The sequence below is a fragment of the Schistocerca americana genome, chromosome X, assembly GCF_021461395.2.
Source record: "Schistocerca americana isolate TAMUIC-IGC-003095 chromosome X, iqSchAmer2.1, whole genome shotgun sequence".
Classification (NCBI taxonomy): Eukaryota; Metazoa; Arthropoda; class Insecta; order Orthoptera; family Acrididae; genus Schistocerca; species Schistocerca americana.
Window position 1 is genome coordinate 995,492,231 of NC_060130.1, and position 26,585 is coordinate 995,518,815.

General features: G+C 43.0%; 1 protein-coding gene across 1 annotated transcript in view; it reads right to left on the reverse strand.

Moving 5' to 3' along the window:
- The window catches only part of LOC124555212 (monocarboxylate transporter 3), a 442,385-nt gene that overhangs the window by 72,639 nt on the left and 343,161 nt on the right, over nucleotides 1-26,585 (reverse strand). The window contains exon 4 of the mRNA XM_047129062.1: nucleotides 9,122-9,327. Coding sequence (XP_046985018.1) covers nucleotides 9,122-9,327 — 206 coding nt within the window. The remainder of the gene's footprint in view (nucleotides 1-9,121; nucleotides 9,328-26,585) is intronic.

A 26,585-nucleotide genomic window follows, 5' to 3' on the forward strand; every position in this document is an offset into this window, starting at 1 on the left:
GGAAGGGAGGAGCTGGTAACACACCAAGGGGCAGGAGACAGGAAGTTTGGGGACAGAGCAGCCTAGGAGGCAGTGCAAGGACTGGGAAAGGAGAAGTGAGCACATCATCTGGGATGGGGACAAACTGGAAGTTTCTTTGGGAGAGGAGGTGGAGGGTGTGGAGATGGAGAGAGGGTGGGACACATCGGTAGAGGCGCGGCAGCAGGCAGGGAGTGGAGAGGAAAGGAGACACCAGGGGGTGAGGGGGATCAAGGCGGCAGTTAGTGTAGAGGATATGAATGTGTTGAAGAAAAAGAAGGAGATGTGGGAAGGGCATGAGATCATAGAGTATCTTTGTGGGGGACGGGAGACGGATACAGAAAGTGAGGCAGAGCACATGGCGTTCAAGGATTTTGATGGTATTATAGAATTTAGGAGGGTTGGAGGTATGGGTGACACTGACATAACAGAGAATTGGGGGGGGGGGGGATCAAAGATTTTTAAGTATGAAGGACGGTGGAAGGATGCAGTACCAATGTCCAGCCAGAAAGTAGTTTCAGGAGGCCAAGTCTATTGTGGGTTTTTCATTGAAGGGTAAGGAGATGGGGAGTCCAGGTGAGGTAACAGTCAAGGGTGAGACCAAGGTATTTCAAAGTGAGTGTAAGTTGGATAGGAAATTCATAGATGGTGAGGTAGAAATCATGGAGCTGGAAGGAGGGGGTAGTAGGTCCTATAATGAATACCTGGGTTTTGGAAGGATTGATTTGAAATGGCTACTGGTTGCACCAAGTGATACACTGATTTAGGTGGGTTGGAGGGAGTGCTGGGACCGTTGAAGGGTAGAATAGAGGGCAATGAAGGAGGTGTCATCGGCATACTGAAAGAGATGGATGAATAGGGTTTGTTTGGGCATATCAGCAGTGTACAGAAGATACAGGAGAGGAGAAAGGAGGGAGACCTGGGACACACCTGCAATATAGTTGAAGGTGCGGGAATTGGTATTATGAATGATATCGTCGGAAGGACAGTGGGAGAGGAAGGTGGCAATGAGATGACTGGAGCTGATAGGAAGGGCATAGGACTAGAGTTTGAAAAGAAGCCTGGAATGCCATACATGGAGATCAAGGGAAACAAAAATAGCTGAGTGACAGGAGTTAAGTTGGTGGGAGAGTAGATGGGTAAGATTAAGAAGCTGGTCTTTGGCAGAGAAGGAGGGCTGGAAATCACACTGGATACGAGTGAGGAAGTGGTGCTGAGTTAGGTAGTGACAGATACAGCAGGAGAGAATGGACTTGAAGACCTTACTGAACATGGAGGTGAGGCATATGGGGCATTAGGAGGAGGTGTCAGACAGGGTGATAAGGGCAGTGAGGAAGGAGAGAGGGAATGTTTTGAAGTGGTGGTAGGTGATGCAGGGGTAGTGTTGCATTTGGAGTTGAGGATGTCTTTGATGTCTTGTACTGTGATAGGAGCGTTAAATTCTGAGGGTGGTAACTGGTTTAAGTACCAGAAGCTGGTAGCAAGTGGCCGGGCAGTCGTATCTTTGCGGTCAAGGACATTGGGGAAGAGGGAGTAATCAAAGTGAGGGTCATTGGGTACTGAGAAGACTTCGGAGAGGTATGCTGCATTAGCTGTACTGAGGATGTCAGGGAAGGGGCGGTTGTCATGGAGGAGTGGGTAATGTAGGGCAGGATGGCTACCGGTAAGGCTGTGGAAGGCGAACGAGGTTTCGCATGTGTAGTTGTTGGTGGTGGTGGTGGTGGTGGAGGAGTGTGTCCTGGTCACGAATGTGGAGGAAGGGTAGGACAAGGACAGTGGGGGTGGACAGGTTTGGTGGGAACGTGGGTCAGTGGTGACAGAGTACAGCATGTTACATAAGCACAAGACCTTGTTTGAACAAACGAGAATACTGGTTGACGCTTCTCTCTGTCTTCAGAGAAGCTGTTGAAATCAGGCATTGTGAAAACAACTTCAATAGAGACACTGGCTATGAACTTAGCAATGCGTCGAAGCGTGCACTTGACAAGGAAAATAACACAGAGGAAAACTTCCCGCAGTTCATTGTCTGATGCGATGGATGGCGCTGCAGGCGACGCAACAGAGAAAGCGCAAACAAACCCTAAGGACATAGAGCGAGCCACCTCTGTACGTGTGATCATTACGTAATCCAGGCAGTCGGAGGCCGTTCTGGGGGTGTAAAAGAGAGAACCTTGCCGGCTCACACGAGTCGGGTTCAGTCCCTGACGAAGATGATGGTGGATACCATCGAAAGCTTCGAATTTAATCCGAATTTGAAGTGGCAAGTGAACCGAGAAATTTTTACGCATAGAAATACAAGGGATACAGATCAGGTGATGTCCGCAACTCGTGGTCTAGTGACTAGCGTTGCTGCCCCTCTATCACGGGGTCCCGGGTTCAATTCCCGACCGGGTTGGCGATTTTCTCTGCCTAAGGACTGGGTGTTTGTGTTGTCCTCATCATTTCATCATCATCATCATCATTCGTGACAGTGACTAGATTGGACTGTAAAAAAATGGATTGTGCAAAAAAAAATGGGACTTTGTACGGGCGCTGATGACCAGGCAGTTGAGCTACCCACAAATCCAACATCATCGTCAGATCAGGTGATATTCAAGGACAGAGTACCGATACCCCCCGCCCAGCCCCTCTTTGAAACACATCGTCGCGTTACATTTCGTCTCATCATAGCAGCACCGAGCGAGATAGCGCAGTGGTTACCACACTGGACTCGCATTCGGGAAGACAACGATTCAAACCTACGTCCGACGATCCTGATTTAGGTTTTCCGTGAATTCCCTAAATCGCTTCAGGCAAATGCCGGGATGGTTCCTTGGAAGGGCAATAATAACAATAATAATAATCGCCGTCTGAACGGGCCTTGAAGGCCCAACGTTACAGACCGGTCGACGTGTTATCTTCAGCCCTTAGGCGTCACTGAATGCAGATATGGAGGGGTATGTGGTCAGCAGGTCAGTACACCGCTCTCTCAGCCGTTGTCAGTTTTTGTGACCAGTGCCACTACTTCTCAGTCAAGTGGCTCCTCAATTGGCCTCAAAAGGGGTGAATATATTCCGATTGCCAACAGCACTCAGGAGACCCGGACATTGACCTATCCAAGTGCTAGCCAAGCTCAACAGCGGTTAACTTCAGTGATCTGACAGGAACCGGTGTTACCACTGTGGCAGGGCAATTAGTCTCGACTATTTAAAGCAGGACTATAATTCGCGCAGGCCTGCCCGCTGCCACAATATGTGCAAAGCTCCCAGTTTACACCCTCTAGGTACCTTCGGGAAGGGTATGCTTCTTGATATAAGGGTGCAGTTTACCGTTCACTTCCTTTAGCGTTACCACACATGTAGTGCATATGTGCATACTCCTCGTTACTGTAATGTTCTATGTTACTACCACCACTCGAACAATGCAACTGACGCTCCGCAGACAACTGACGTGAGAGGCACTCTGACTGTCTACGGTACTGTTGTATCCATTCTGTTTACCTGTATACAACTCCACATCTCGAAAATGTAAACAGAGACCACATCACGGTCGCCATGCGGTGATTACATAGAATCACGTCAGCCGTGGCTGGTAACAACGAAGTCGCAATTATCTCGTAAACTCTGCAGCGGAGTGTGTGCTGATATGAAACTTCCTGGCAGATTAAAACTGTGTGCCGGACCGAGACTCGAACTCGGGACCTTTACCTTTCGCGGGCAAGGCAAAGGTCCCGAGTTCGAGTCTCGGTCCGGCACACAGTTATTAATCTGCCAGGAAGTTAAAAAAAATGGTTTAAATGGCTCTGAGCACTATGGAACTCAACATCTGAAGTCATCAGTCCCCTAGAACTTAGAACTACTTAAACCTAACTAACCTAAGGACATCACACACATCCATGCCCGAGGCAGGATTCGAAGCAGTCACGCGGTTCCGGACTGAAGTGCCCAGAACCGCACGGCCACCGCGGCCGGCCCAGGAAGTTTCATCTCGTAAACGGATGGATTGCGGACCTGTGTTTATCGAGGTTTTTTGCTTCTAGCATCGGCCACTTTCATCTGTATGCGCTTATGACTTTAATTATGATACACTCTGTATTCTAAGATGAATACATGATTACGTTCGTATGTGATTTGGGGTATACAGGATACAAAATTTAGTAGACACAGCTACCGCGTCTAGCAAAAACATTGGCTCTAAGTCCACTGGTTATCGATTCGAACTGGCCGAGAAGTCTAGGGCGCTGCAGTCATGGACTGTGACGCTGGTCCCGGCGGAGGTTCGAGTCCTCCCTCGGGCATGGGTGTGTGTGTTTGTCCTTAGGCTAATTTAGGTTAAGTAGTGTGTAAGCTTAGGGACTGATGACCTTAGCAGTTAAGTCCCATAACATTTCACACACTTTTGAACATTTTTTTGATTCGAACTGAGCTAGAAAGAAAGATAAGAGTATGTAATTCCACGCTACTTTATGCTCTCTATCCGAGGGATCATCAATAGCAGCGTCTGGCGAGCGGTGACGTGTCAGTCTCTCAGTAAACCATAACCAGATGTTCAGCGGGTAAGAGATCTGCAGAACGTTCTGACGCAGTCAGAAGTCGAACATCCTCTGTATGGAGGACAGCATCATGATATGGCCTTGCATTATCTTGTTGAAAGAAAATATCATGTAGACTTCGAATACAGACCACTAAATGGTTCAAATGACTCTGAGCACTATGGGACTTACCATCTGAGGTCATCAGTCCCCTAGAACTTAGAACTACTTAAACCTATTTAACCTAAGGACATCACACACATCCATGCCCGAGGCAGGATTCGAACCTGCGACCGTATCAGCCGCGCGCTTCCGGACTGAAGCGCCTAGAACCGCTTGGCCACAGCAGCCGGCTACAGAGCACAGCCATCGCCCTTAACACAGCAGAAATTTAATAGATGTTGTACAAATTAACGGCTGTCGAAGCAGAAATGATCGTTTTGAATACCCAGTGGCACACCATACCATCACGCCAGGTGCCGGGCCCGTATGGTGATGACGAATGGAATCTGGCAACGTTCGATCTCCTAGACGGATTCATCCTTGTTGGTGCTGTGTGCAAGATCACGACTCGTGCCTCTCCTGTGACCAGAGTTGTCATTAGGTGGACCCTCTTTGCTGCCGCCTCAAGGGAGGCCGCTGTTGCTGCAGACGGCGTCCCATTGTACCTACGTACACTCGTCTTGCTGCAAACAAGAGCATTTTTTGACTCAAGATGCGTAACGTGGCTGTACGATCCTGTACAGGTGAATGAACAATATGTCAGTGCCGCGCGGTCTAGGGCATTTGTCACGGTCCGCGCGGCTCCCCCCGTCGGAGGTTCGAGTCCTCCCTCGGGCATGGGTGTGCGTGTTGTCCTTGGAGTAAGTTAGCTGAAGTTAGATTAAGTACTGCGTCAGCTTAGGGACCGATGACCTCAGAAGTTTGGTCACATAAGACCTTACCACAAATTTCAAATTTCAAAATATGTCAGTCCTCTCGGGCGCTAGTCGCTCGAGGTCGTTAAGATGCAGCATGGCGTGAAGTATGGCCATTCTGGACCCATTGATTACGTATTCGCATGACAGTCGTGGGACAGAGGCCGACTCGAGGAGCAATATTGCGGAACGACAAACAGCAGTCGGATAGACCAAGATCATACAGTTTTCGAATTCCGACACACGCTGATAGAAGTTTCTCCTTCGTACACAAGCCATAACACGATCCTCCCACAAAGAAATAACATTCAAATGAAATTTTTGAATGAGAAACCCACTGTGTAAGTTTTCTTTATGCACAGAATGAAGATGGCGTTACTCCTATCTACTTCGTGAAAATTCACGTCCTTTAGACGTTTGTTGTTTACCGCCTTCATGAAGTTACAGTTTTAACAGCGAGCAGAGTAAGATAGATCAGAGCTCACACAGAAAGTTGTAAGTGTTCATGTTTCCCAAGCGTTATTCGAGAGAGGAATGGTAGACAGATGGTTTAAAAGCGATGTCTTGCATATCCTGAATAATCATATAGGTGCATATGTGGATAGATACGTGAGGATAATATCGTTGTAGTAACTTCAAACTTCCGTTTTAGAGTGTGATGCTGTATTTTTCTTCGGTCGCGACGAAAATAAAGCTATATCAAACCATTCAATTACAACATCTCTGTAGTAAGTTTAGATGTCCTAATTCATTGAACTATTGTTTATGACTATGACTTTATATATAATTTTTTTTATTAGGTCTGGAATGATTATTAACAGCTATTAGCAACACACAATTAAATTACATTTATTATATTTTTAAATTTAAGTTCGAAGTGCTTAGAAGTTTTTGTACCCAAATTTCCGATTAATATCTTTGATATTACTTTTATCTTATGTACTTCTGCGTGTAGAACGGTTCTGTTCATAGCATCTAGTGCACGTACGAAAACATCCACAAAAACACACAAAAGGCCCACCATTTAGAGGCAGATGTGATCAATGCAACTGCCACGTGTATGCCTGCAGGGATGTGACAGATTGATAGCGAGGATTTAAACATGTGGAGAACACTGTTATGTCATCCTAAAGACAAAAAAAAAACACAGAAAAACAAAACACAGATGCTAAAGAAGTTGTGAGAACTTGAATATTAGGCTCTGAAACCTCCAAACGCATCATGAGAATAAAAATATTATTTTTTAATTTTTTCCTTTACATTTCACCAGGAAGGCACGAGACCAGACACTACTATTTGCTTGATCATTAATGAACAGTATTACAACAATTATCTAAGGACAGTGCTAATTTATGGCACAAATACTGGCTTAACAGACTGGATAAGAGTATAATCATGCATGGGCCTCAGGATACCACTCAAGAGACAACAGTGAAAGTATTGTACACCTTTCGGAGATGGGATTATTTTTCGTAATCTCTGTATAGTCACCGCATGTTGTATTAATCATGCACCGAAAGGGATAAAAGAAATGTTCATGCAGTATTCTTCACAGGAATAAGCGTTACAGGCTCGATTTTACAGTGGAAAAGTGCCACTGCGAGACAGAATCCATAGGGGTTGTTGAAAATGTTGGACGTAGTTATTAGACAGTGTACCTGGGGAACACAGGAAGCTGAGAGAAAAGGAGATAATGGAAAGATATTGGTGAAAGAAGGAAAATGAAGAGAGAGAACGGAAGAAATCTGTGAATGAAAGGAAACATAGTGACGAACTTGAAATGCTGCTGTAGAAGCGCCAGCGTGAAAAATAGGTTCTCGTTATCAAGGTCTTTAATTTTGCTTCTGTTGAACATTCGTCATCCGGTATGACGTAATGGGTTTTATTACTCAAAAATTCATGGAGATAGTAGCATATTCATATGATAGTATCTTTGTCACTAACCAACGGCCTTCCCGCAGTGATAACACCAGTTCCCGTTAGATCACCGTAGTTAAACTTTGTCGGACTTGACTAGTACTTGGATAGGTAACCGTCATCGTTTGCCGAGCGCTGTTGGCAAGTGGCGTGCACTCAGCCCTCGTGAGCAACGGCCGCGAGAGAGGTATGCTAACCACATACCCCTCCAAATCTGGATGCAGTGACACCTATGGTCTGAGGGTGACACGGCGGTAGGTCGGTACCCTGGGACCTTCAAAGCCTGTGAGGACGGAGTATCTCTGTCATTAGTCGACCACGCGGTACAGCGTCAAAGACCTTTCGGAAATCTTGCAAGAGACAATCTACATGTTTACCTGTATCTTTTGTTTTCACAGTATTTTATATGAATAAAGCAATCTGTGTTTGACGCAAGTGGTCTTTCCGTAGCGATTCTTTCAGAGAAGCTTCTTCCCCCCCCCCCCCCCCTAGAAAAACTTAGAATAGGATCTAGGATCTTGCAACAGACTGGTGACAGTCATATTGGTCTGTAATTCTGGGCGTCTGTTCTTTTACTCTTTTTGCAAACAGCAGCGACCTGCGCAAGAGATTACCGCTAAGTGTGAGCGAGGAAAGAAACTGGTTCCTTATGTCCTCGCTGTAAAATTCAATTGTAATTTCGTCAGGGCTTGATGCATTTCTTTCCCTTTGAGTTGTCTTAACCGTTTTTCAATAATTGTGTCAAAGCATCTCATTTGTGGGTCTGTGCGACAGTCGAACATTACTATGGAAGTATCTTCACGTGCGAATAGATTTTTAAATGCTGAATTTAATATTTATGTTTTCTGATTTATCTGTAAAATGGACTTATCTGGGAAGAACAGGCCTACTGGGTTGCTGATCGAAAACAGGTCAACTGATTAGATGACTGACATTTTCCATACCACTCCGCGAGTATCAAATGGTCCACTGAACGTGCCTGTATCCAAATTTCTGGCAAATGGGAGCGTTTTTTAGGCGTGGGGCGTGTTTGCAGGCGATGATTAAGACGTTTGGTGGCCTGAGGCTAGCCAAGGTTCCTTTACAGTATCGCCGCCTTTTTGGGGGATGAATGCATTCTGTAACGTTACACGTTTTCTCACGTCATTTCTGTTTCAAGATGGCAACGTACCTAGCCACTGCATCTATTTTGTGTATGAATAATTTGGCGAATGCAGCTCTGATTTTAACAGCTCATTTGCACACCTAACCGACTAAACCTCAATACCATTCAGCATTTGTTCGGTTTCGTGGACTAACTTATCTAGTCACTCGACACATCAACTTCTGCACGAATATTGAAGGCTATACCACAAGATCAGTGTCGGTATTGTGTTACATTGCTGTCATGTCGGATGACTGCAGTGCTGAAGCCGAAATGAGCAACTATTCGGTATTAGATAAGCGGCTATAATGCCGTATTGTTATTACTTATGTGCACTGTCTAGATCAGTGAAAGACCTGTATTGGCTGGAAGAAAAACTTAAAACAGAAACAAAATTATAACGTTGCAAATAATTCAGAAGATAATATTTAAGCAGAGCCATTTAATGCGCCATATATATTAATTAATTTCAGTGAAATGATAGTTAATTTAGTTATGCATTCAGTTTCATTTTCTTAATTAATGTAGTAATTAATTACTGAGTCAACTGAACGGAACGTGCAAATCTTCAACGCAAATCGGATATAATGTTGCAGTAGAATAAATCCAACTTACGGCACAATTAAGAATAACTCCAGCGAGTACGAGGTTAGAACCTTTCCAGCCGAAGGTTTCTAGCAGTATCGTAGCAACTGGCGCAAATGCAAATGTGCCGAAACCAGAGCCGCACACTGCAATTCCAGTAGCCAGCGACCGTTTGGTCTCAAAGTAGTATCCGACGCATACTACCGCTGGCAGGTAGATCAGTCCAAATCCAATGCCTGCAACAGGAGAGCAATCAGCACTGACTAAAGTAAGAACAAAACAAAAGGCGAAGAAGAAGAAAGGAAGCAGGAGCATGTTTTGTCGATTTGCGGTAATATGCGGTCAGCTGGAAGCAGTAAGCTTCAATATCTTCACGTTTAACATGCGTTCTATTTAAATGCAAGTTGAACGTAAACAAACAGTAACACATTAGCTGACAATTAACTTTATGAAGTACTACAGTAGGTGTTTGGAAAATGTAATGATATTTTTTAACCAGTTTTTCACCGAATTATCTCAAGCGGGAAGTAAAAGAAGAGAGTATATTGTTAATTATGTGGCGCTAACTGATGCAGAGTAAGTGTGTTGGTCGGGACAATGAAGCGTAAAGAGGCCTGAACATGCTGAAATGAATTTTTCTGTTTGTTTCTTCGTCTGTTGACTGTAAATGTATATTTATGTAAAGCGCAGCCGATTGTGGACAAAAATAATGTTTCCATGCAAATATCGTTGTCCAAAAAGTATAACACATCACAAAGAGTTGGAACTCATAGGCTGAGCTCATGTGGGACTATGTACCTTCAGGTCGTGATCCTTTCTTGTTTTTGCTACGAAAATAATAATGTAAATAATAATTGTGTACATTTCGCTTGTAAGGCAAACTGTACTTTTTTTCTGAAATAAAGTGAAAAGGAAGAGAGAAAGAATGAAACGTTACACATTCTCTGTAGCTTTTACGCATAGGTTCCTTAAGAAATTTCTTTAGTTGGTTTCAGTTTAAGAATGATTCAACAATATAGCATCTATTTACATGAACGGTAATCTGGAGATATGGGAAATTAAAAAAGAAAAATGAACTATTTGTTCCGTCAGACCATGAAACAGCGTCAGAGCAGATTTCAGGGCGGTTGTATACAGCAGCGAATTTCAATTGGGTTCTTTTCGCTGCTGTACCTAAAATTCGTATTAAGTACAGTATACTAAACAATGAGGCAAATGTAATCTGTAATGTTACTGATTACCTGAAACAACACCCTCTGACAGTATTTACGAATGACAGTCGCTTGTTATGCACAGGGTGGTCCATTGATTGTGCCCAGGACAAATATCTCACGAAATAAGCGTCAAACGAAAAAACTACAAAGAACGAAACTTGTCTAGCTTGAAGGGGGAAACCAGATGGCGCTATGGTTGGCCCACTAGATGGCGCTGTCATAGGTCAAACGGATATCAACTGCGTTTTTTAAAATAGAAACTCTCATTTTTTATTACATATTCGTGTAGTACGTAATGAAATATGAATGTTTTAAGTGGACCACTTTTTTCGTTTTGTGACAGATGGCGCTGTAATAGTCACAAACATATGGCTTACAATTTTAGACGAACAGTTGACAACAGGTAGGTTTTTTAAATTAATATACAGAACGTAGGTACTTTTGAACATTTTATTTCGGTTGTTCCAGTGTGATACATGTACATTTGTGAACTTATCATTTCTGAGAACGCATGCCGTTACAGCGTGATTACCTGTAAATACCACATTAATGCAATAAATCCCCAGAATGATGTCCGTCAACCTCAATGCATTTGGCAATACGTGTAACGACATTCCTCTCAACAGCGAGTAGTTTGCCCTCCGTAATGTTCTCACATGCATTGACAATGCGCTGACGCATGTTGTCAGGCGTTGTCGGTGGATCTCGATAGCAAATATCCTTCAACTTTCCCCACAGAAAGAAATCTGGGGACGTCAGATCCGGTGAACGTGCGGGCCATAGTCACAAAACACGAAACATGCTACTCTATACCGCTTCAACCGCACGCGGGCTATGTTACGGACATCCATCATGTTGGAAGTACATCGCCATTCTGACATGCATTGAAACATCTTGTAGTAACACCGGTAGAACATTACGTAGGAAATCAGAATACACTGCACCATTTAGATTGCCATCGATAAAATGGGGGTCAAAAAAATGGCTCTGAGCACTATGGGACTCAATTGCTGAGGTCATTAGTCCCCTAGAACTTAGAACTAGTTAAACCTAACTAACCTAAGGACATCACAAACATCCATGCCCGAGGCAGGATTCGAACCTGCGACCGTAGCGGTCTTGCGGTTCCAGACTGCAGCGCCTTTAACCGCACGGCCACTTCGGCCGGCAAAATGGGGGTCAATTATCCTTCCTCGCATAATGCCGTACCATACATTAACCCGCCAAGCTCGCTGATGTTCCACTTGTCGCAACCATCGTGGATTTTCCGTTGCCCAATAGCGCATATTATGCCGGTTAACGTTACCGCAGTTGGTGAATGGCGCTTCGTCACTAAATAGAACACGTGCAAAAAATCTGTCATCGTCCCGTAATTTCTCTTGTGCCCAGTGGCAGAACTGTACACGACGTTCAAAGTCGTCGCCATGCAATTCCTGGTGCATATTAATATGGTACGGGTGCAATCGATATTGATGTAGCGTTCTCAACACCGACGTTTTTGAGATTCCCCATTCTCGCGCAATTTGTCTGCTACTGATGTGCGGATTAGCCGCGACAGCAGCTAAAACATCTACTTGGGCATCATCATTTGTTGCAGGTCATGGTTGACATTTCACATTTGGCTGAACTCTTCCTGTTTCCTTAAATAACGAAACTATCCGGCGAACGGTCCGGACACTTGGATGATGTCGTCCAGGATACCGAGCAGCATACATAGCACACTCCCGTTGGGTATTTTGATCACAATAGCCATACATCAAAACGATATCAACCTTTTCCGCAATTGGTAAACGGTCCATTTTAACACGGGTAATGTACCGCGAAGCAAATACCGTCCGCACTGGCGGAATGTTAAGTGATACCACGTACTTACACGTTTTGTGACTATTACAGCGCCATCTGTCACAAAGCGAAAAAAGTGGTCCAACTAAAACATTCATATTTCTCTACGTACTTCACGAATATGTAATAAAAATGAGGGTTCCTATTTTAAAAGAACGCAGTTGATATCCGTTTGACGTATGGCAGCGCCATCTAGCAGGCCAACCATAGCGCCATCTGGTTTCCCCCTTCAAGCTAGACGAGTTTCGTTCTTTGTAGTTTTTTCGTTTGATGCTTATTTCTTGAGATATTTGGCCCGGTCACTATCAATGGACCACACTGTATATTTATAATGTATTCATAGTGAAAAAAAGAATTCCGCGGAAATGGTTAAGAGGACGCTTCCTAATCACAAGTCACATTGATAGACCGTAGCGAAGAAAGAAATAAACGTAGAGAAAGCTAATATGAAGTATATTTGTTCAGAAGCTCTAAGTGTAGAAGTCTCCTATGCCGTCTCTAATGCTGTTGTACGTCCAGCAAAATTGAAAGGTACCTCACGTCTTACGTATGTGTATTCATTAGTCTTAACAAGATATAATACACGTTATAACTGTGGACGCTAAAACAAGTGATGAAGGCCTAAAATAATTGTTTACTGACGGTTTTACAGGTGTGCACCAAGAAAACAATTAAAATATTTGTATATGACCACTTAAGAAGACACTTCCTATAATAAAGCACGACACAAAATGGGCCAGAACACGAAATACGCTGCCATTAAAACAAAAGGACTCTAAAGGATAGAAATATAACTATTTCTGCATGTGGTTTTAGTTCAGTTTGAAGACAGTAGTGACGAGGTTTATTATTCAGTGTCATGCTCTGGTTTAGAATCAAAAATTTGTGCATCGACTTCTGAGACTTTAAAATGTCAGAGATTGCCTGAAAAAGTTTTCAAAATGAATTTCTACAAATGTTATGTAAGGAATATTCTCTTACTAAATCACTTCACAATGCATCTTATCGTCTCAACGAATCATATTCAGTATATTAAAACAGGAAAATATAATAGGGTTTGTGGTTCAGAATATCAGATCATGTATTTGAGCCATGAGGTACGAACTGGTGCAGATTTATGAACTCGGTGTTCCGACAACGATCAGGAATTTTCTGAACTCACAGCCCAAATCTAAGTTACAACGCTTTAGTCTCTTCTCCAGAAGGCACTGTATCATTCATTTTGACCTCAGTGGCCTGTTGATAGCTGCATGGTCGATCAGTGAAATGCGTCTGTGAACGACGTAGGTCGCTCGACCATACTAGACCAAAGTGTAAAATCAAGTAAAATGCGCATTGCAACACGTTGGTGATCCACCCTACAAGCACTGGTCAAAATAAGCCAGTCGCACCATGCATCATTCTCCTACGGAATACTATTGCCTATATGATTCAGAAGTGTCATCACAGTAACTGTTGCAATAAAAGTCAATGACGAGTCATTAGCGCCTTCACATAAAATAGAGACGAGTGTGGTTAAAATTTATTGAAACAATGATAAGGTACAAAATCGAAAGGAAAGAATTGAACAAAATGAATAACACAGATGTATAGAAGATCGTAAAACATTAACATTTAACACAGATAAAAACGACGCAGAATAACTGTCGATAAATCTATGACAAAATAGCAGGGCAAACACATTCGTAAAAGCACACGTCAGACATCATACACGGAGCGCTACCATTCCTGACAGAAGTGGCAGATTTCGAAGGTGATTTTTGCGTGTGTTCAAATGGTTCAAATGGCTCTGAGCACTATGGGACTAAACATCTATGGTCATCAGTCCCCTAGAACTTAGAACTACTTAAACCGAACTAACCTAAGGACATCACACAGCACCCAGTCATCACGAGGCAGAGAAAATCCCTGACCCCGCCGGGAATCGAACCCGGGAACCCGGGCGTGGGAAGCGAGAACGCTACCTCACGACCACGAGCTGCGGACTTTTGCGTGTGTTTTGTACTCCGTGAGTACGAGGGGAGATTTAAATCTTATCTTTGTTTATATGTTGTGTTCAGCGCTTTAACCTTCGAGGTTATTAGCGAAGAATCTAATCAGCCTTCATAAAAAAGATCTACCGTTTTCTGACATTTGAATGCGACTTAGTCTCCATACACTACACCTGCCCTTCAGTTAACACATACACTTTGTCTCCATACACTACACCTGTCCTTCAGTTAACACATACACTTTGTCTCCATACACTACATCTGTCCTTCAGTTAACACATACACTTTGTCTCCATACACTACACCTGTCCTTCAGTTAACACACACACTGTTCAAGTCTTGCATGACGAGTCGTTAATGTATTCACTTATTTACGCAGCGATGACATCTCGTAAATTATAATACAAAATGTGCTAGTGAATACAGTGGCTGAGTGGCATGGTATTTCTAGAAACTAGAATATATGTGTACACAGAGGACGCTGGACCCGAAAACAGCATTGAAGAATGGGTCGAGTTGACGCATCTTCGACTGTATTGAAGCCGGACTATAAAAGAAGTTCAGGGAGTGATTCAGTCACCAGACAGAATCTCGTCTTTACTGCCAGTTGCGGATTAGGTCGGCCATCACCGAAGGAAATACAAACAGTTCACGAAGCTCTCTGCCGCGTAAGTGCGAGTGGTTTCATGTCACAGAGAGTAATAAACCATTCAAAATATGTTTTGTACCACCCACAAATGAGCGAACGTCTGTGGAGTTAGACTGAAGTAGAGTATCGAATGAAATAGTAAGACTTACGAATTTAAAAAGTAGGTCAATTGCGAAATAAGAACATACCGATAACCAAAATAAAAGATATCGGTTCGGAAGTTCGCAACTTTGCACAGCTCTGAAATCAATATCTTCTACTAGGAAATACTCTATACTGAGTACTTTAACGTGCTTTGGTTGTCCTTGGCATACTGTTCACAAGTTGGTCGAGATGTTAATGCTCGAACCTGTCCAGTACTTCGTCTGTGCCCCTCCCGAAGTCATTGAATGTGTGAGGAGAGTTCTTGCGACGACGCACTATGAGTTCCAGCTGTTCCCAAGCATGCCCAATCGGGATCATGTCAGCAGATACCGCAGGCCATTCCATTCGGTTGATTCCAGTCTCCTGGTGAAAAGTGTTGACAAGTTGGGCGCGGTGTGTCTCTGTAATATCGTTTTAAACGAAGAAGCCACGGCCGAAAAATTGATTGCAGGGCTGGTCAGTAGGTTGGTGAATCCTGTCCCGATACTGCACAGTCCTCAAATTCCCTCTATAGCGATGAGCGATGAAAGGAGGCCAGACATTCATGCATGAAACGAGTCCAAAACATGTCTGACCCGCCTCCCTGTTGAACCCCTGAGATGCGAAGTGGTACTTGCCCGATTGTACACTGTCCCACAACGCTTATGAAGTGTCAGACAAATCCTACACTCGTAGGTGAAGAGAATCGAACGCCATTGATCTAGGTTCAATTTCAGGTGCTCCCTTGCCAACCTTTCTTTACTCGCCAAAGTGCTGAGGGATACTGTACGTAACGGACGCCTAGACACGAAATTGATCGTGGGGATACGACTGCACACTGCGTGTCGACACAGTCTTCCCAGCTGCTTCGAAAAAGGTGGTGCGCAGGTCTGCTGCATTCTCCTCGTGCAACGTACGAGCCGTAATACGTAGGTAGTAACCAGCAGCTGTTGTTGATCCGGGGTGACCACTAAGAGGCAACTCTTCATTGTTTCGTATCTCATGATAAGCTTAAAATAGCCTTTCGAGGCATATTGACAGACTGACACTGTACATAAGCCGCATTGTTCCGTGCACGGTTGATCACACAGAACTGTACTAGAGACGCAGGTTTACTTTTTCCTTCATACACAGATACGTAGCGTTCCCTTGTGTTCAAAAGAGATATTAAGAAAGAGATTTCCAGGGAAAAAAGCTAACTATGCTAATATGAGTGTGGTGGAAAACGTTTTTTGGCACTTTTGTATCGACTGCTACAATAGAAATTCTCCTGACATGCGGAGCTACGTCCAAGCAATCCGGTAGACAACAGCTACCTACCGGAGCAGTTCAGGACGGCTCCTGCAGCTAAAAACCGCATTAAGTAATTTAAATATATACACTGGCTGTAATGAATGGCCGGCCGTGGTGGCCGAGCGGTTCTAGGCGCTCAGTCCGGAACCGCGCGACTGCTACGGTCACAGGTTCGAATCCTGCCTCGGGCATGGATGTGTGTGATGTCCTTAGGTTAGTTAGGTTTAAGTAGGTCTAAGTTCTAGGGGACTGATGACCACAGCTGTTAAGTCCCATAGTGCTCAGAGCCGATTTGAACCATTTTTGTAATAAATGAACTAATGAGAGTAAAGGTGTAGTGATAGTGGTCACAGAAGCAACAGACGTCACAGTTGAGTTATTAGGTGGAAAATGAGGTTCTGGTCCGTGTTGCTGACACTGTGGCAACGGTGACAATAAATTTCGTTGCCGCGTTGGAACACGCGAGGGAAGATTAGAGGAACGATGGCACACATAGTATGGTATCGAGGATCTTTCTTCAAGCAGAAAATCTGCTAACGGAAGAGAGAAATAGTTTTTGGGAATTCCGAAACACACCGCGAGGCTTGCCGAATGTAGATTTAGGTGTATATCGAATGTGAAGATGGAGAGACGTCCCCAGAAGCGCCAATGAGGCAAGTATCCAATCAGCTGTTTCCAAATGGCCTAGGAAGTCGTTGTGACGTCAAGAATACGATGACAGCGTTGGAAGGATCGTCGCAATAACCTCCACAACAAGGCCAGCATATGAAAGCTGGAGTGGTAAGTTGGAAAACTGAAGGTGATTACGTTAACGTTTGTTTGAGCTGTCATAACATAACTGAATGGATGGGGTCGTGATTAAAAGCTGAGTGAGGAGACAATGTAATAGTCAACTTTGATGTAGAGGTAGATGTAAGATTCATCATTACTGAACCAAAAGTTTGAAGAGTTCTTCTCCCCTGTAGCTAATGCTAGTGTTTATAATACCAGAATTATAATTTTGTATTGTTTGAGACATTTTCAAAACGAATAATCCAAAGGTCACGATTTATCGAGTAAATGCATACGTTTCATCCCTCGTCAGAAACTTTCTGATAATTTTTCATAGGTTCTGAGTTCAAGCCCGGATAGAGGGAGGAAGTTTTCCTCATTCCAGTACCTCTAGGACAGTCCCACCTCCACTCAGCCTGCTATTAAATGAGTACTAGGGATATTTCCCGGGGATAAAACCCGGCCGGGACCATAGGCTAGTCAGCCTACCCCTTTTAGTGCCGTGGCGAAGAAAGCTGTTCTCTACCCACAGTCAGTCCAATAGCCCTGTCACGAGCTTGAAGCACGGACTTTCCTTTTCAATAACACGGAGTCATTTCGTCCTCACTAGACAAATTGCTACAAAAGTTTTATGAAAATTATCTTCACTTTAATCTCCGCTTGTAGTGAATTCAGACAGCGAACGAGATGGCACAGTGTTAGGAGACTAGACTCGTATTCGTTAGGATGGCTGTTCAAATTCCGTCCGGCCATACGAATTTAGGCATTCTCTGATTTCCCTAAGTCCGCAGCTCGTGGTCGTGCGGTAGCGTTCTCGCTTCCCACGCCCGGGTTCCCGGGTTCGATTCCCGGTGGGGTCAGGGATTTTCTCTGCCTCGTGATGACTGCGTGTTGTGTGATGTCCTTAGGTTAGTTAGGTTTAAGTAGTTCTAAGTTCTAGGGGACTGATGACCATAGGTGTTAAGTCCCATAGTGCTCAGAGCCATTTGAACCATTTTTTTTTGATTTCCCTAAATCGAGTAAGACCAATGACGGGATGGTTCCTTTGAAAGCGCACGGCCGATTTCCCTCCCCCATCCTTCCCCAATACGAGATTATATACCGTCTTTAATGACACAATCTTCCTTCCTTCCTTCTTTTCGAATGTAGAACAAGTCACCTCACCTGCCTGGAAAAGTTTGGCTACCGAGCTGAACTGAAGGCATAGAGTTTCCTTCTGGTGGTCTTTACAAGACAGAGAAGTCTTGTCTCAGCACTGTGTTACAGCAAAAGAATTTAACACAAACTTGTGCATATGCTGCCTCTGCCACACGCAGGTTCGCAGTTACATCCAGATTTCGTGTAACTGTATCTTTGAACCGTTGAACACTTCTTGTGGTAGAACTGCCTCTTAAAAACCTTTTATTATCGCTGATAATCACACGTAGTTTTATTAGATCTAATTTTTATCAGTCTCTTCATTAAGTGGACTCATTATTTTTTTTCGCTGATACACACATGTTAATAGCAACACTATTCTTACAGCATCCCCAAGAAAATGGAAAGTGTGATGACCTTTAATTACAGAGCAATATTCGCAGTTTATGAGGAATGTCGATGTCTGGACTAGGATAGCTTCGTTATGGAGCCCTCTGATTTCACGTCCTTGGCCGCATATTCTAACGCTTTCGCCAAAGAAAAAGATGGTGTTTTGTCAAATGTTCTTACACTTTTAATGCAAAAAAATACCCTTTGACACAGATAACTTCGCGAATGTCCCACTTTCCGCATGAGGAGTATCTGCAGTAAGCTGTGAAGTGGCGCTCCAGCTTGTGCTGAGGCAAGCAGCTGGCAGATTCACACTCCACAGACGAAAGTGTGCTCCTATTATCCATCAACATCAGGGATGTAGCACTCCACCCAGCCAGAGATAAGCCAAGAGTCGTAACGAGGCTTCCACCTGAACACTCGTTCATTTCTTCAGTGTTCTGATCGCTTTTAGCATTCAGCATTTTCTTTCTCTTTTTCTTTTGTGGACAACTTTCATCCCACTACTACTCATGCAGACCAGATCTGGTAGCATCATCATAGCTCTGTCAAAATTATGCTTCTCCGCTTATCACGTGTCCACACCCAGACGTTAGAACGGTAATCGCATCTGAACAATGCCTACTGGTTTGTCCTGCAGATGAGGGTGTTTTGTTAAAACCAGAGGCAATTTTTGATATGCTAGGCCCGATGCAAGTATAGTTGGGCTAAAGATACCGAGTATTCTAAGTATCCTTGGTCTTAATTTAATACACTGTGCATGATAGGTTAAAGAGAAACATTTTTCCCAACATCGCGAGACTTCGGTTAAAAGTTAACGAATGTAACTGCTTATACACAGTTAGAAGTGAAGAACGCGTTTGGAATGCCTGTGACGTTGCAATTGCTAGTAATGTGGAGAACAGCGAGGCTGTTGTACAGAGCGTTTGTTACGCGCGTTGCAGACTGTAAACAATCAAATGGTTAGCAAGCTGTATTTTCCAGTGGGATGAAACTGGAATGTTGGAAGTCGGGGGAAGGACGAGCTTAATTAGGGCCTCAAAGTTCAAATTTCGGCTGCCTTTAGGTTGTGGAAGCTCCAGTTGATGCTACGTCAAACTAGGAATCATGCTGGAGTTCGACTGAATGTGATATATTCATTTTCAGTGAGCTACATTCGCGTAGGTACTCGAAAATGAAGGTGCAAATTCAGGCAATATTCCTGCAACCTCATGAGTTTAGTTCAGTGGCGTGGTCAAAGGTCCTCTGTACAACATATCGAAATGGCGTGCAACGAGTCAGTTTAGAGAGTGCTTAACGTAATCCACAATTAACTTACACGTAATGTTAATAAAGAGACCAGAAATGTTGGAAAGCGGTGGATTGCTGCTTCCCAATACTGAGGTTGTGGTCAATCGCCGCTGACAGTCCGCGGCTAGTTGTGAGGACAAAAGTGACTACTTGTGCGAAAACTGGCCTAAAATTTTTCCATTATTTCATTTTTTCTAATAATAATGACTTTTTCTTGAAAAAATAAATTATAATTATATTATGTAATCCATTTTATCCTCTCAACACACAGTTTGTACTGTAAATAAGATATATTTCCTCTAAATACAATTTTTTAAAGTTAAAACGAGTATTCACACTATGCAGCTCTTTTTATCTATGTGACCATTATCCTCAAGCCCGTTGAGCACTATAATCACTCGGGTATTTCTCAGATTGTTGATTATTCAGGTACTTTCCTTTTGACCAGCGAGAATGAAAAAATCAGGCGGGTGAGAAGTTAGATTCAATGGACACCCTGAATTTTAGAGATCCTAGATCGGTTGCAACTTAACTAAAAAAATCGGCAAACCTTGGGGTGGCCTTTATGCCCACCCTTTACCTAAGTATTATTTCTATACAACATGAATTGCACGTATCTAGATAAAGTTCGTTTAACGAATTGCCACTTGCAACATGTATCACCAAGGAGGTGGACAGTATATCAGGCGTGAACTCAGCCGACACCAAGAAGGCAGTGTCGTCAGAGAAACCAACAAACTCTGATACCTTTTCTAGGATAAAGAGCCTATATAATATTGAGTGACTAATTCTCCAGCGGCCGCCATGTTTCTACCAAGCCGCTAGCGGGATGTACAATTACGTAGCATCGCAAAGTGAAATGTAGACACGTACCGACTCTAACAAGATGTGGATATGGTAAGTGATACTAAAGCAGTACTTATAATATATTAGCGAATAGCAAATTAAAGCAAACACAGTTCCTACACAGCTGATATTAAAATGTGGCAGTAAATGATACAATCTGGTACGAAGCAGTATGTTAGTCCGAGAATCGAGTCACATAATTCAATGTTCTGAAAATAACGATGACTACTTGAAAAAATAAGTTTTACGTATTTTAGCTAAGAGAGATAGAAGAGATTTCTGCTGAAATATTCATAGTAGAAGTTATTACTCATTTAGGTTCGAAAATCTTCTCCTTTCAACGTAAAATGCATTTTTGATGAATCATTGTGGCTCTAGAAACTTTTGTTTCACTGGGATACTTAAAAATTCGAATCACTAAAACGGGTAGGTTTCGCCTTGAGCATTTTTTTTATTTATTTATTTTTTTGGCCAGACATGTTTCGATGAAGTTACAAAATCATTAGCGTCTTTGTAAGGTGTCAGGCAAATCCAACACCTTCCATGAAAACCCTGACATCATAAGCAAATCCAGTAGTATGGCACATAGCTCCGAATAAATCGTGACATTAAATTAACCAAAGTAATACGAGTAACGAGTGAGCAAATGGAATACCACAGACTAACACAAGAATGCCTAAATGCATGTCATACCTTCCCACCGTGAGACAGACGCAGTTCCGAGGGGAGAAACGAGAACAGAAGCCGAGAGCAGAACCGTGTTAAGTTAGAAGGCCCTACGATAAGGGACGGACACCCACGTCGCCAGCTAACCGCTAGGACCACACCCCAGCCGCAAGTTTTAGTGTGATACTTTTTCGCGTCTCTGTTACGTCAGGACCACCCCCCAGCCCATGTTAGAAGCTAGAGCCCTCCAGAAGAACAGTATAGATCTTACGATAACACAAAAAGGGCCACCCCAACCGCAAGTTTTAGCGTGAGACTTTTTCGCGTCTCTGTTACGTCAGGACCACCCCCCAGCCCATGTTAAAAGATAGAGCCCTCCAGGAGAACAGTATAGATCTTACGATAACACTAAAAGAACCACACCAGCTGCATGTTTTAGTGTGAGACTTTTTCGCGTCTCTGTTACGTTGCAAACTTTAAAAACATTGCCCCACCACGAAAAGTATAACGTTTCTCATTGGATAGACAGAATTTTTGTAGGCGGAGCTTAAGGTTAACATTGAGACCCTGATTGGTCAGATGAACACACAGCCAGATATCTTTTTAAACCAACTTCGTTAAATGGTAGTAAGGAGAAGTTAGGAGAGAGTTGCTTCCGAGACGGCGAGGTGAGCGGAGCTGTGCTGCCCGCCGCCGCCTGACGAACACCGACAAGGTAATGAATGCACGCGATGCCGCATAACAGCGCATAAAGCTTCACTCAGAACTGCAGAAGTCTCATCTGTTACACCCCCTTTTTGCGTAATACTAGTGTCGATCGTCAGTTAAAGCTCATGGTGTTCACATTTACCACTTGAAGTAAAAATCTGAAACGCGATGATTTTTCTGTTATATAGTTATTGAGAAGCCACATCAGCCACTGTAATTTACGACAAGTTAGATAAGTAATTAAAGATAATTGAGGGTCACTGTAGACCATTTTGATAGTTTTCTCTTTTGCGAAACTCGATTTAAACCTAAATTATAGATATGATATGGCATAGGTCATCCTTCGATCCATTGCAGAACTTGGCAACCCATTCAGGGAATATTCGTTCACATTTTTGTTGAACGCAGTTGGTTTTTACCATCCTGTATTAAAACATTTCCTTTTATCAATAGTGCAATTTATAAACAATGTTTTGTGAGTTGAATAAAATTTCCAACGGTAAACTTAACTGCTTTTTCGACGTTATTTTACAGCTAACTAGAAATAGGGAAGCCTTGAACCCCTTCCACTAAATTTAGTTAGTATTAAGATTCTTTTACAGAGAGTGCAGTGGAGCTGACACTGAAATCATTAAGTATTTGGTTATATCATCGCTAGTCTCACTGAACTCTTCTGAACTCTACATGTCATGTGTGGTCTGGCGTCTCCTTACCAGCAAGAGGTCCCAGGTTCAAACTAGTCAATTCCCTAAAAAACACGCTCAGAGCGTCCTTGCGCGAAAGTGGTAGGGAGACACGATATAGAACAAACAGACGCCACACAGAATGTTAGATCTTTTTTATTTTCTTTCTTGTTACCACATGCTTTCTTGTTGCTGCAACTTCAGCGAAAGAAAATGAAAAACTCATTGATCATGCTGTAACTTCAGCGAAACATGCCTGGGTCAAAAGAATTAAAATTGTGTTGGCACAAGGCGGAATCTACCTAAAAGCAAATTTATTTGTAAGCAAACTCGACCACAAGAGTGAGCTTTAACCGCAAGATGAAAACGATAAATCTTTACGGAATTCTGTCTTGTATGACTGCACTGTCAAAGACGAAAATGACTGACAGAGATACACAAGGGCCACAAGTGTAACAAAATTTGTCACTACGCCCATGGAAATAGTAAGAGCGATCTGTTTGACAAGACTTTTTCTGCAGTGTAGAATTAGTGTCTATGAGCTGCAATGCTTTCTACAGTAAATGATAAACGATTTTATCTATCTATGTGCAAAAAGCTTACAGTATAACGACTGTTTGGCAGTAAAAACACGGAATGCTTCGTTCCTCTGTTAGCAACCATAAAATTATACGCTGCAACCGTAACAAGTTCATGAACAGCAGCTATTACTAAATATTATTGGTTGTTCGAAAGGTCTTCTTCGAAGGTTTCCACAAGGTGGCTTTACGATTGCCATCTTCCCAGTAACTATCATTCTCCACTGTTTCGACCTCCATTTGATGGAAATACTAGTACAATAAAGACAACTGCACTTCTTCCTTTACAGCGAGCGTTGTAACAATCTGGCACGGCTCTAAATTGGCATTTATATTTATGTGCTTCATACCAGTTATAACTAGTAAATCACCGTGTGAAAACCTCATTCGCGAACTATCATAACCGACTAGACTTATAGCATAAGTGCTTATTGATGTTAAATTCCCTAAAATGAAATGACAAACGGCATGCAACAGTCGAGCTAGACGTAGAAAGAAAATGCCACTGAAACGCTATATAGTGCGTTGAAAGAACCTACAACAGTACCGAATGCATTACACAAGGCGAAGCAAACAAAATATCGGTAAAAACATGGCGTCCTGAGTTCTCAGTCAATCAGACACAATACCTTCATTGGTCAGACTCTGTCCATATAGGCCCTCTAATTTAATATTTTTTAATATAAAAAACCCACGGTCTTTAGTGACTCCTTCCATAGTAAATATATTTACCAGGAGATTGAGAATGTTCGCTCAACACTTCCTCTCGCACTATCTGAAAATCGTCGCTGTAGCGAGTCGTAGGTTCATATAGTTCAGCATATCTACTATCCGATACTCTTTACGCGCGATATTTCTCTGTGATCAGCTAGGTGTCAGACATGTCGATGCGGGAGTCACGTACAGAGCCACCCACACATATCTGATAGCTGCTTTTGTCCCAGCCGCTGGATCTCTCTGAGAGTGTGGCATCTCCGTATAGTCTACAATAATGTAGGGGAACATGTAGATTTGTTGGTGAGCGATCTTCTACAATGTGTTTAAAAATAACGACCCAGTTTTAAATATTTATATGTAAGTAATGTCATATGCTACAAAACAGGGACAAACTGCAAAATCCTTACAAAAGTTTCACGCTACGTTGTTTTGCTATGTCATCACAATTGGACAGTGGTCTGAACATTCTAAATTACCACGCGGACAGGCATTCTGGGAAGGATGTGTGTGTTGACAGAACGGATGTGGCCTAGAATTACAGAGAAATGCCGCTAGATGCAGCAACAAAGCTTATATTCTCAGTCTGAGGCACGAGGGCTTCTGATCAATAGATCTTTTGCTTGCTGCAGTGAAAAAATAATTGCGATTCAGCGTGCTTTTCATTGGCGTTTACGGATTATTTCACCTGTAGCTAAAAGATAAGTTATTGTAATTTTTTGTTTATTTATAGACACAATCACATGTTTATGACACAGTCATAACCGGTTTCGTCCATACAATGGCTATCTTCAGATGCAAAGGCAGCACACACTGAACACAGCTTCATGCGTTGTCATGAGTTTGACAACGCATGAACCTGTGTTCAGTGTGTGCCGCCTTTAGCATCTGAAGATGGTCACTGTATGGCCGAAACCGGTAATGACTGTGTCATAAACATGTGATTGTGTCTATAAGTAAACAAAAAAAAATTACAAAAGAATCAGTCACGCACTCCATAGACAAAATGTCGTATTTTCCAAGATACTTCATTGATATCGCCAATTTGCAGAGCCAAGGCGTCTGTGCTAATGAAAGTCGAGAGTTTTCGGCAAGTTTTTGAGCTGATCTGACGAAAGTCTCGTCGCGAAAACAGAGAATTCGCAATTCCCCATACAGTATGTTAGGGTTATATGGTTTAGAAACCATAACGTTACAGCAAGTTCTTCGCGTTGATGATACAAAGGAAACGCGCTAGCGCCAGTAATACTCTCTTACAGAAAATGCCACTGTGGTGTCACCTTCAGACACCACACTTGCTAGGTGGTAGCCTTTAAATCGGCCGCGGTCCGTTGGTATACGTCGGACCCGCGTGTCGCCGCTATCAGTGATTGCAGACCGAGCGCCGCCACACGGCAGGTCTAGAGAGACTCCCTAGCACTCGCCCCAGTTGTACAGCCGACTTTGCTAGCGATGGTTCACTGTCTACATACGCTCTCACTTGCAGAGACGACAGTTTAGCATAGCCTTCAGCTACGTCATTTGCTACGACCTAGCAAGGCGCCATATTCAGTTACTATGAATGTATTCTGAATAGATAATATTGTGATCATGTATCGTCAAGAGCGACATTCATCACTAATGGATTAAAGTTAAGTATCAAACTGACTACGTCCGCTTTCTGAATACTCATTCCTTGTCATGTTCCAGACCTCCACAATTAATTTTCTGTGTTGACGCAACTTTTCATGTTAGCTGCAAAGGTGACCAGCGTAAGGTGAACATATGGAGACTCTAGAACCCTCATGAAATATTTGAGCACGAAAGAGATTCTCCTAAAGTGAACGTGTTTTGTAACATTTATTGCGAGGACAGCGCAGTGACCATAAGAGCTACCTTGAAATACAGCACTACTCCTAGAGGACTTCAATGATTTCATATGCCAACTGCCAAAATTTGGATATCTTTTTGGCACTATAACTTGTTAACTACATGTAAAAAAAGGAGAGTGATCCAGAAGTTAAGCAATTAATGAAATGTGGTCTGTAGTGATAACCTCGGTTTATATTTCCAACAGCCGGTTCAAAGAAACAGCCGCGCGGGGTAGCTGCGCGGTCTTGGGTGCCTTGCCACGGTTCGCGTGGCTCCCCCGTCGGAGGTTCGAGTCCTCCCTCGGGCATGGGTGTATGTGTTGTCCTTAACGTAAGTTAGCTTAACTTAGTTTAAGTAGTGTGTAAGCCTAGGGACCGATGACCTCAGCAGTTTGGTCCCATAGGAACTTACCACCAACTCAAAGTAACAGTTACGTGATAACAGTGCATTTCTTCCTGAGGGATTTTGCATTAATAATGTATTTCACTTTGTTACTTTTGCTTATCTGCTTATGTCCACAGAACGTAATTAGTAATTATTCGCTTGGTTAATTTAAAATAACAATTCACTTGTTACGGTCCCTGAGGCACTACGTATCGAGCAAACTACCATACAATTTTTTCATAACGAATGACTAGTCACTGTGGTTTCCTAATATCAACTGGCACAGTAAACATCCCTAAATAGCAACGGAAGTTTTCTCGGTAGAGTTCGTATTTACCCATATATAACGGTAGCTGCAAAGGTT